At 44.9% G+C, this 12189-nt stretch overlaps 1 protein-coding gene across 4 annotated transcripts in view; it reads left to right on the top strand.

Moving 5' to 3' along the window:
• Positions 1-11794, top strand: part of CDKN2B (cyclin dependent kinase inhibitor 2B) — a 39569-nt gene extending 27775 nt beyond the window's left edge. Inside the window, exons 1-4 of one of the 4 annotated variants that reach the window (XM_082470534.1) lie at positions 5569-5702; positions 8984-9290; positions 11261-11454; positions 11553-11791. In XM_082470534.1, coding sequence (XP_082326660.1) covers positions 5577-5702; positions 8984-9290; positions 11261-11448 — 621 coding nt within the window. In that variant the 5' untranslated portion in view covers positions 5569-5576 and the 3' untranslated portion in view covers positions 11449-11454; positions 11553-11791. Of the gene's footprint in view, positions 1-5241; positions 5703-8983; positions 9291-11260; positions 11455-11552 lie in introns of those variants that run through there. The other 3 variants (XM_082470531.1, XM_082470530.1, XM_082470532.1) reach the window with 3 other exon arrangements.
• Positions 11795-12189: the final 395 nt, after the last annotated feature.

Raw genomic sequence — 12189 nt, 5'->3', positions numbered from 1 at the left:
TGTCAAATAAAGTTATGAATGATGGTTTTCAGAAAAGCAATGCTCAATGCTTATTTGTCTAATAAAATGTATTACGTTTACTTAATTAATTATATGGCTAATATATGCATATAGTACAAAATCCAAACAATACAAGTTGTGGAGTGTGACAAGAAAATCACATGCCCATCCCAGTTCCCCATTTCTTCTCCCCACAGTTAACAGACTTTTCTATATCTGTCCAGAGGTATTCTATATATATTTTATTTTTAACCTCAAACTATATTTTGAACAATTCTTTTATAACAATTCTTTTATAATACTAATATTAAATATGGTAAACAGATGTATGCTTTTGTGTGTATTGCCTCACTTGATATAATAACCTCATGAGATATAAAGGTAGAGCAAGATAGAGTCCATTTTAAGGATATGGACATTGAAGCTAAGAATAGCCTCAAAGGATTTCACAATCAAAAAGCATGTTGTTAGATAGTCAAATCAGGACTGTCACTTGGTCCCAATTCAGAGCTGTTTATCCAATACCCTTTATTTTCCTGATAAAATGATGTTAGTTTACATATGATGTATTTGCATATCATGCATATCATACCTTGCCAATCCTGCAGTGCCTTGTAAGAACCAGAACCTAATTTCAGAATACTACCTTCTCAAATATCTTTCTTTCTCTTTCTGGTGATGTGTTGAATTAATGTTCACATCTAGAATTACTATTCTTGGATTTGTAGGGTCACAGGAGCACCATCATTGCAAGGCTTCCTTTAATTTAAAGAGTCAGGTGCTCCTCTAGTGTCACCTACCCTCAGCTGGGTTCTCCAGGCTGATGAAAAGCCTTCTAAGTCCGACTTAGCCCATCCCTCTTTCCTCATAACAGATATCTTAAACCTTCACCACTCTCACTTCCTAACCCACCATCTTATCATCACTGAAAACAAGCCAGCCTCTTTGTTCATGGAAGGAAGTGTTTCAACTTCCTCCCTGCCCTGACCTTTTCTCCCTTCTCAAATCTAGCTGAATCTCCTGCATCCAAATTTGTGATGACTCCCTGTGCCTTATATTCCTTTGCTTCCTTACTTTTTAGGTGCCTCAGGTCCTCAGAAATACCCTATCTTGCCTATGTCCTCAGTTTCTCTTTTTTTTCTCTCCTAACTGTTCTTCCTGTCACCTGGCACTTTTCCGTTAGGGTACGTGTGTGCTCAGGCCTCTTGCACCTTCCCTCTGCCTCCCCTCACCACTCACTGCCTTGAGCTGTCACAGCTAACCTGTGAAAGAGTAGCCTGCACAGAGCGTCCCCACTTCCTCAGCATCCCATTCACTCCTGGTTTTCCTCCTGACAATCTGAGCAGCACTTAGCAGATGCCTTTGCAGGCTTTTCTTCCAGAAGTTTATTTTTCCAGTTTCTCACCATGCATCCCAGTAAATTACTTTCAGTTTTCCCAAACTTCTTTGCTCTCACTTCTGCCTGGAACATCTTTCTTCTTCTTTTCCATCTTTATACTCCTACACTTTTCAAGACTAAGGTGAGCTTTCAGCATCCATGAAGACTTTGCCTAAGCCACCAGAATGAGTTTGGTTCCATTTGCATTTTCTTGTGTCACCCTCTGCTTCCCTTTGCTCTTCTACACACATTACATATAATGCCTCATTTAATCCCTACAACAACTGTTTGAGGCGAGTACTATTATCCCAGTTATACAGATGAAAAAACTGAGGTCCAGGTACATTAAGTTACTTTGTTATAGAGCAATTAAGTGAAAAGTCTAATCTGAACCCAGGCATTCCAACTCAAGCCCATATGTTTAACATCTTCTACCCACCCCCTGCACTTAATACTCTACCCTTAACCTGTGAGCTTGTTGAATGAACATTCATTTTTTTAAATGAATAATCTTAAAAAACTGATCAGAATTGAGACAGATTTTTATTTCATAGTATAGATTTTCAAAACTGCGAACACAGCACAAACCTAAATAAGGCCATGACATCCTCAGGGAAGAAGAGAAGAAAGAAAGTTTGAGGAGGGTAATGGAAATAACCAACAAACTTTAGAATTTTTGAAGCTTTTTGACATACATCATCTTATTTTATCAATCCATGAAATATATTATAACTCCATTTTACACATGGGGAATCTGAGACTGGCATAACCAGCACCAGGATCCTGGGCTTTATATTTTATTTCTTCTGAGGGTTTTCCCCTCAGGTCTGAGCTGATATACATGAGTAAATTGGGAGTTTGGTAGTTCTTTGAAAGAAAAACTAGGAAAGCTTTCATACTATTATTAACTACTTATTTACACAAGATTTCCAGTGGAGTATGGGATCAACTTCCAGAACAAAGGGGCCATACTCAAGGATACCATAATCTTTGGGGAACTCTACTGTAAGTGCTGGAGCTAATGCATACCTGTCTGAAACCTGCTGTTGAAGAAAGTCAACCTCCATGTCTGTATATAACGCATCCAAGGGATGTTTTTTGGTGGTTTTTTTGTTGTTTTTTAAAAATTTATGGCTGTGTTGGGTCTTCGTTTCTGTGCGAGGGCTTTCTCTAGTTGTGTCAAGCGGGGGCCACTCTTCATCGCGGTGCGCGGGCCTCTCACCATCGCGGCCTCTCTTGTTGCAGAGCACAGGCTCCAGACGCACAGGCTCAGTAATTGTGGCTCACGGGCCCAGTTGCTCCGTGGCATGTGGGATCTTCCCAGACCAGGGCTCGAACCCGTGTCCCCTGCATTGGCAGGCAGATTCTCAACCACTGCGCCACCAAGGAAGCCCCAAGGGATGTTTTTATATGATTCCATCACCCATTTCCTCCAGTAACCGTCCAATATATTGCATGAGAGTTTAAAGAGTTCCTGATGTAGGAATCTATAGTTGAGTTTTAGAGGAATTTCTGAATTCCCTAAAAGTTATATGTGCCAGTGAACACACTTTTTAAATAAAATTGCATACTTTATTTTTTGAGGAGAGGATATATAGCTTTCAAGAGGTTCTCCAAAGGGCCTACTCTCCCTGTCCTAAGATTAGGAACCATCTTTTTAGTGATGAGAACTAATTTTGATATTAGTCTAAAAAGCCGGACATATTACAAGGGAAATCCGTTCCCTCCATCCCATCACCACAACGGCTATTTTCCCTTCCCCCATGATACAATACCTTAAGCTACATTAAAAGAATTTTATGTTCTCTACCACAGTTTGAATTTTCCACACCATTGTTGCCCTAATAATTGAGAGGTGCCTGGGGGAAAATATAAATGGCACAGTGATGGATTTTTATAATGGATTTGATATCCCATTCGTGTTTTAATTGGCATCACTTAAAACTTCATGTGTTGCCTAATCTAACAGCAACTGAAAGTACAGTCAGGTATTCTGGGTCTTCAGGAGGAGTCAAGTCTGTCATACGGAGTGAAGTAAGTCAGAAAGAGAAAAACAAATACCATATGCTAATGCATATATATGGAATCTAAAAAAAAGAAAAAGGTTCTGAAGAACTTAGGGGCAGGACAGGAATAAAGACGCAGATGTAGAGAATGGACTTGAGGACACGGGGAGGGGGAAGGGGAAGCTGGGATGAAGTGAGAGAATGGCATGGACTTATATATACACTACCAAATGTAAAATAGATAGCTAATGGGAAGCAGCCCCATAGCACAGGGAGATCAGCTCAGTGCTTTGGTGCTTTGTGACCACCTGGAGGGGTGGGATAGGGAGGATGGGAGGGAGACGCAAGAGGGAGGAGATATGGGGATATATGTATATGTATAGCTGATTCACTTTGTTATAAAGCAGAAACTAACACACCATTGTAAAGCAATTATACTCCAATAAAGATGTTAAAAAAAAAAAGAGGAGTCAAGCAGGTATTGAAACATAACTTTTAAAATAGAGCTGGGTTATGTAGTAGACAGATGAAGCATGTGATTAAGGCATCTGCAAAGCCTGAGCAGCCCAGTCTTTTAAAAAAGTATATATATGTGTGTGTGGTGTGTGGTGTGTGTGTGTGTGTGTGTGTGTGTGTGTATATATATACATATACATACATATATATGTATATATATATATGTAATAACCACAGGATAAATTAGAACCTTGTTGGATTTTCTTTTGCTTATTATCCTCTTCATTTTGTTTAACTTTTCATTAAATATGTCGGTTTTTGGAGGATGTCTATCATTGTTTCAGTGATTAAGTTCTTCTTGCCTTCCCTTTTATATAATATTGATAATTCTACCCAAAGCATTTTCTTCTTTGTGTCTCATAACAGGATTGCAAAAGAATCCTCAAAATGGATAATTTAAGAGCTAACAGGCATTAGCTTAGGATGTGTGACACTGTTCTAAATGCTTATGTGTATATCAATTCATTTAAAACTCAGAACAGTCCTATGAAGTAGGGACGACTCTTAACCCCCCATTTTATAACTAAGAAAATTTTAAGGTTTTTCCAGTAGGAAGGAGAGGTGTAGGGGGCGGGACAGAAGCGGCGCCAGGACAGTGTGTGAGCCTGGTCTCTGAATCAACTCTGAATGCAACTCTGCCCCTAGAGCGCTGAGCACTTTTTCTGATCTAGGAGGAATTATTTATTAAGAACGGAGCCTATCAGCCCAGTGACTCCCTTGCCACTTTCCTATCTGCTTATACGCAGAAATCTCCACCATCCCTGTTAAACAGACCTCATCTTCTCGGAGCCAGCCCGTATACTAGGCACTAGTACCAGGCATTGTGTAAGCCTCGGAAACGCTCTCTCCCGACATCCGTTTTCATGTGTGTGGAGGGAGGGAGGCACAGGCTGGCGGGTGAGCACTCTCCAAAATGAACGTTTGAGCTAGGATTTCTGGCACAGCAGAGCGAGCGCGCGAAATCCAAGTGCAGAGTGTTGGAGGGGGAGTGTGTCGTCTGAAAGAAGGGAAGCCTCATGGTGGGATGGGTGATACCGATCCTCGGCTCTTACCGCGAGGACAGGCTGGCTGTTTCTTCTGATTAAAAGAGGAAGCAATACTTTGCCTAGGACACCAAACACACTGGTTCGAACTTGGCGGTTAGGAATCCCGTGCAACTCTCTAATGCCAGGCGGGGTGTACAGGCGAGGAATTTCGCTTTGGTGGAACGAACTCGCTCAGAGCTGCGCGTGCGCCTCTGCTGGGGGTGGGGGCGCAGCGCTGGGAGGAGGGCGCGGGGGACGCGGGGAGGGGGCAGGTGGGAGGGCCCTGGGCGCCCTCCAGCCGGGGCTCCGCCGCGCTCCAGGGGCGGGCCGCTTCCGGCCGGTGCCCCCGGGCGGGCGGGCTGAGGACTCGTGACTGCGGAGGCATGAAGTGGGGCCCCTTCAGAGGTGTCTCATTTGCAGCGCGTTGGGAGCAAAAGGCGCCTCCTGGAAGAACGCGCGGAGGGCGCTCTCTGGAGTGGAAAGAATCCGCGGGAGGAGTCGAGGAGCCGAGTCTGGGGGCCGCTTCCGCGGGCCCCGGAGGAGGAAAGAGGAGGGGCGCGCTGCTCCCGGGCGGCCGGGGCGGGCCGCCTGCACTCCAGGGAGGGGGGAGCGAGGGAGCGAGGGAGCGAGGGGTGAGCGTTGGGGAGCAGCATGGAGACCTCGGCTGACTGGCTGGCCACCGCCGCCGCCCGGGGCCGGGCTGACGAGGTGCGGGCGCTGCTCGAGGCGGGGGCGCCGGCCCACGCGCCGAACCGTTACGGTCGGAGCCCGATTCAGGTAGGTCGGCAGGCCTGCCGCGGGAAGGTGGCGGGGGAGCGGGGGGGTGGCGGAGGGAGATGGCGGACGACTTAGAAGGACGAGGTTGGCCAGTGGATCGGAACCAGGTAAATGATTCTTGGTAAAGGGGAGACTTCCTGGGGAGTTTTCAGACCGAGGTCGGAGTCGGAGACCTCCTTTTCAGCGACGCCCAGGGGGCTCAGGAAGCCACCGGAGGACTGAAAGGCACATGGGGTTCAGATCTGTAGACTGGTATGAAGATCTAGAGGGGAGAGCCTATTTGTGTTCATATAAACCGAAGTGTGTTCTTCATCAGATGCGAAATTGACGAACGTTTGGGGTAAGAGTTTAAAGAAATGGAAGATTTGCTGGACCACTTAACCCCGAACTCACTGAATGGGGAATGGAGCTGATCATCTTCTTTGTTGGGAGTGGGGGGAGGGATTTCAGTGGAAATCTCCTGCTGTGTATGTTGGAATAAAGGTCGATTGAAATTTTTCAGAAGTAACTACACATCGTGTTTATTTTTTTTAACCGAGTAAGGAAAAGATATGCTTGTTAGGAAACAGACATATCTGAAGAAAAACGTTAATGTAACCTTGCCTGAAATAATACTGTCAATTTAGTAAACCACTTGGGGAGTATCTCCTATCATTTTGGGTATTTTAAACTTACTTGATGTAGGTTAATTTATTTGAGAGTTTTCAATTCCTCATAGTTTAAAAATGTCATTTCTCCCCTCCCCACTCCAGTTTTGTGTGTGTGAGGGTGTGTGTTGAGTTCGTTTTTCTGTTGTTTTTCGCCTTCACTAACTTCCTAAATCTGAGGCTAAAGACACAATCTTCCTGGCAGTCACTACCCTTGTTTTACGCCCAGTTTCGACAATGATTTCTGATTCTGAAAAACAAAATTTATATGAAGCAAATGCACATTGCAAAAACTCCAGTCTAACAAGACAAAGGAAAAGTAACTCCACTTGGAACTTAACAGGTTTCACAAGTGAATCTTCCTTTCCTGAAACTATGCTACATAGGATAAATTTTACACGCTTTTAGATCCAGATATAGAAATAAAACTAAAATGCCTTCAAATTTGAGATTATTTGGGATTTGAAATGTGGAGAGATTTGGGGAGAGAAAGATTGAATGGTTGTAGAAGAGAAGCATTGAGTCCTTTTTAAAAAATGCATGCCTGAGTCATAATTAGATATCTCTAAAATTTTGCCAGCACCTTGCAGACTGGGCGTTCAGCCTTCGAGTTCTAGAAGGTGTTAGATGAGACCTTATTGTTTAAATACAAAAAGAAAGTTGGATAATTAATTTTAAATCATTTTTAAATAAGATAAAAGCATAGACAAAAGGGGGTATGATTTTAGTTTTGAACCCTAACCAAATTTGTGCTTAATAGAAAAATACTTAGTTTATAGAAAAATTTTAATTACTAAATTAAATTTAGGTCATCAAGTTGACTTAGGCACCCTGTAAATATTAGTTTGTTTGATTAAGTTTCTTTTTGCTTTGGATTGCTATTATTTAAATATTTAAATGTTATGTTACTTTTCAACCTTTAATACTGTGGCATATAATAAAACATTTAAAACCAGTTTTATGACTAAGATGAAGGACTTTATTTATCCAACCCAACTAATATATTTTCATCTGCATTATATACAGGCATGGAAGTGTACATACATGTACTAGCTCTGGCACTTGCAGTAGAGCTTCCAAAACATTATGACATCATCCTTGGGTGTGGCCCCTTTGTTTTGGAAATTAACCCATAATCTATTAGAAATCTAATAGTGTAAATAAGTAGTTAATAATATTGTGACAGTTTCACCAGTTTTTCTTTTAAAACAATTCTTTCTTCTAATGCACTGCATTAGTTTTTCTTTCTTTTTGTAGCTGTAAGTTGGTTCACTTATATTTTCTCTCTGTCTTTTTGAAAATTAAATCAGTTTCACTTTCTCCAGGACAGGAATCAACAAACGTACTGTAACTTGTTATGATTCCTTGGTTTGGACAGATTCATTTATGTTTAATACAGAATGTAACTAAAAATAAGTAATTCCTCTTTATAGTCACTATGGTCTTGCTAATATAACCAAATAATGGTTACCCTAAAACAAGAATAGTCTACCACCACCACCCACCATGGAACACTCAGATTGTAAGGTTGCTGTGATTGTGAACACCATTTCAAAATTCCTCTTTGGTAATGGCTTTGTATCAAAGATTATTTAGGAGCCAAATGAGATGAGCACCCCCTACTTAGTGAACTCTCAGAGTGTGATCTTGGAAAGTGTCTGAGTTTCCTATTTCTGCTATAACAAATTACCACAAATTTAGTATCAACATAAATTTATTATTTTATGGTTCTGGAAGTCAGAAGTCTAAAATGGATCCACAGGGCTGCACTCCTGTTGGGAGTTCTAAGGAAGAATCCATTTCCTTGTCTTTTCCAACGTCTAGTGACAGTCAACTTTCCTTGGCTCTTGGCCCCTGCATCTTCTCTCTGACCTCTGCTTCCATTCTTATACCTTCTCTCTGACTGTGTCCTTTTTATAAGGAAACTTGTAATTAAGTTGAGCCCACCCTGACAATACAAGTTAATCTCCCTCAAAATCCTTAATTTAACCACATCTGCAAAGTCCCCTTTGCCATATAAGGTAATATATTAACAGCTTTTGAGTGTTAGGAAGTGGACATCTTTGGGGGGCATTACTTAGTTTACCAGAAGAAGGAATTTTAGGACTGGTTAGACAAACTTTCTCATTTTATTCTTAAAGAAATTGAAGTTTAACGTTCAGGGAAACCAAGGGTAGCTTAAAGTTTTGCAAGAATTAAGTTTTTGTAGGTTTTTTTTTTCTTTTTCATTTTTGCTTTTAAACAATTACCACGTTCTGGGCTTGGATATACAGCAGTGAACCATACAAAATCTCCGAGCCTTACATAATTTCATATCAAAATGAGGAAGAAAATACAGGAGGTTAGGCTGTAGTGAAAGCCAGTTTGTTCTTCACCCTTTTGCTGTTGTCTGTGACTCTGGCAGTTTTCTGTGCGTGGCTGGAACCCTGCAAAACGTTGGAGAATATAACAATGTGTACAGGAAAATGGAATAGGTAGGAGAACTGGCTAAGCGAGTTGGTAACTGAAAGAAAGTAGTACCTAGACACCTATGGCTTGTAAGGGCGTCTGCAAGGGCTGGGGGCTCCGCAAGTAGTTTCTTTATTCCTGCCCTTGCCCCCACCCCGGTCCTGACCGCTCTGCTCTCTCCGGCAGGTCATGATGATGGGCAGCGCCCGCGTGGCCGAGCTGCTGCTGCTCCACGGTGCGGACCCCAACTGCGCGGACCCCGCCACCCTCACCCGACCCGTGCACGACGCGGCCCGGGAGGGCTTCCTGGACACGCTGGTGGCGCTGCACCGAGCCGGGGCGCGGCTGGACGTGCGCGACGCCTGGGGCCGCCTGCCCGTGGACCTGGCTGAGGAGCGGGGCCACCGCGACGTCGCCCGCTACCTGCGCGCGGCTGCAGGGGCCACCGAAGGCGGGAGCCACGCCCGCGCAGACTCCGCGGAAGGTCCCGCAGGTGAGGTGGCTGATCCACGAGTTTGAACTCAGCTTCCGCAGCCCAGCGCACTCACTTTTCAGAAGAGAAAGTTGGGCCCAGGAGACTAGGGTATTTGGTCCTACCTCAGCTCACCCTGCCAACCCGTGGGACAACTCGTCTCCCGATCGCGCTGCCTCGTTAGGACTGCAGACGGGAAATAGCCCAAGATGGACTGTCGCACGTTAAAGCCCATCCCATAAACCGTGCCTCCCATCCCCTAAACACTTGAGAACCAGACGGTGGAAAATTGAGCACTCCGGAGGCTAGAGGTCTAGTGGCCCCTCTTCCTGCAAATTAGCTGGCTAGCTGCATCCTTTCAACCTTTCAACGGCCCCCAGTTTCCCCATTAGTTTAACAAGGCCGCTGAACCAACCTTGGAATTTCCAAAGCCAACTGCGCGTGGCATCATCTGGCAGAGATCTATCATTCCCGGCTCTATTGCAAAACTCTACTAAATCTGACCTTCCGCTCTATGCGGTGGAGTTTTTCAGAGCTCCCCCAGTGGGTTCTGAGGGCGACTGGGATGGAGACCTCGCCAACTCTCGCAGTCTGCACACTGGGATTCGCTGCACTCTCTGAGAAACAGAGACACTCTCTTAAGCTTTTCCCTCTCTTAAGCATTCTGTTATGATGGATATGCAGACCTCCTTGCCTCTTCGTACGACCACGAAGACTTCTTTTCCCTTGGCCCATTTCCCCCACCTCACTCCTACCTGCTTAAAGTACCAACTAACTTTACTCTGACTTTTTTCTGAAGGGGAAATCATTTTATCTACCTATCTATCTACCTACCTACCTACTTATCTATCTATCTATAGCAATATACGAAATTACGCGAAAATTTAAGGTAAACCATGACTTCGAAGAGACTGAAATCTATCGTATTTTGGCTCAGAACTGGGGCACTAGGCTCCCTGTGCCTTAGGGGAGCCTAGGAGGACGGAGTGGAAAGGCTTGCTCTGGACCTTTGGGAGATGTCTTGAGTGCTAGGCCTTGGGTGTGAGAGGCACCCATACCTCCTTTAGCCTGCCACCCTCTCTCTCCTCCAACTGAAGCTTCCGTATGGAATGCGGCGTAGGACTAGGGGCCAATCACAGGGCTGTTGGGCGGAGCAAGAACTGGGAGGAGCTGAAGAGGAGGAGGATTTAGATGATCGAGTTGGTCCACAGACAAATGAATAATCAAACCTAAGATATTTAACCCAGGTACACACGATCCCTCCCTCTTTCCCTCCCTCCCTCCCTCCCTTCCTTCCTTCCTATTTTTTTTTTAAGTTCCTACTTGCGTGATCAGCCCCGTTCTAGATCAGACACAAAAGTGAATAGGACAAAACAGGAATTCTGCCCTCATAGAGCTTACATTCTGGGAAGTAGATTTTTAAGCAATATAACAGTGTATTTCGAAGAGTGAGTTTGTAAAACCGATGTGGTGGATAAGAATGAAGTGTGAATAGGCGGGGAGACTATCTTAAGAGTGGTCAGAGAACATGAGTCATGAGAAGAGATTAGCCACGGGAGGCAGAGAAACTCGAGTGCAAAAACTTGCGTGAAAAAGAACTTGGCAGTTTAAGAGGACCCAAAGGCCAGCTGGAGCGAGTACGCAACGAGAGCAAAGAGGAGGGCAGAGGCCAGATAACGTAGTGGCCCTGTAAGTCCAAAAAAAAGGATGTTAGATCAAAACATGGATTTTGTTCTAGAAACGTTAGGAAACCATTAGCAGGTTTGGGAGACAGGGTCTGGGAAAGAAGATAGGACTGGAATCGAAGGTTCTCACACTGCGGAGCGCCCCTGAGCCTGAGGTGCTCTCTGGTTGTGCGAGTTCGCCGAATCGCTGTTACCTGGGGACGTTCGAAGGGCAAGGCGACCCCTTCACCTCCAGTCGCCTGGCATTCTGTGTGGCAAACAACTTGGCACTCGTTATAGACCTGCTTGGTTCTCGCAACCCCGCAGGTTGCGCGGCTGCTCTCTCCCTGCCCTCGTCGAGCGGGTCCCGAACGCGGGAGCGGCCTGGCGAGCCCGGAGAAGTCCAGCGGGTCAAGCGGACGCGCTGCGAGATCGGGGAGGCTCGGGAGTGCGGCGGCGGCTGGGAGGGTCCAGACTCCCTAGACAGACCCTGTGCTGAGGATGGTGGATGTTAAGAAGAGGTGTCTGCACAGCCCGTGGGGGGCTGCGAGAGAGGAGGGAGGGTCGCACGTCTTTGACTTCTGGTTTCTAATGTCGTTTTTCTTTCTGCCTTCTACAGACAGTCCCGCCCTAAAGAATCATTGAAATTTAGAGACACTTCGACTACGTATTTTGATCTTCAGTCGTCGAAGTTTGAATACAAGAACTACCCCCACCATATCTAAGTCTTTCCTGCTTAGTTCCAATTCATCAAATAACGCTTTTTAAAAATTGGAACTGCCTCCCCCTTCCTTCCCTTAAATTTTGCTATAAAATTAAAAAAACAAAAACAAAAAACCGACACTGTTCTTGTCTTTTCATCGGGTTAGAGTTTTCGGGAGCGAGTACTCAGGCTCTGGGAACACATCTAAGCGGGCACTTCCTCTTTCGAGCCTCGCACCCGCCAGGCGCTGAGGTTATTACAGCCATTTTGTGAACTAGGAAAACGAAGCTTAAACGGATTACGTGACGCTTCTTGTGTCAAACTGCCCGCAAGGGGCGGAGCCCAGGCGCAAAAAAGTTTAAAACAAATAGGGTTCTTTCCGTTCACTCAGTCAACATTTATTGAGCACCTATTATGGCACCTTACCAGGGGTATAGTTGTGTGGGGGGGGGGGCGGGGGGAACAGATGTCCCTGGACAGGGCCAGGGACATCAACTAATAAGCACACAACACATAACTAGAAATTTTAAGGCCTATTTCATTGAATCGCAGA

Source organism: Balaenoptera physalus (assembly GCF_965194825.1).
Source record: "Balaenoptera physalus genome assembly, chromosome: 7".
NCBI lineage: Eukaryota > Metazoa > Chordata > Mammalia > Artiodactyla > Balaenopteridae > Balaenoptera > Balaenoptera physalus.
Note: the sequence above shows the minus strand (reverse complement) of the source record. Positions and strands in the feature narration are given on the sequence as shown.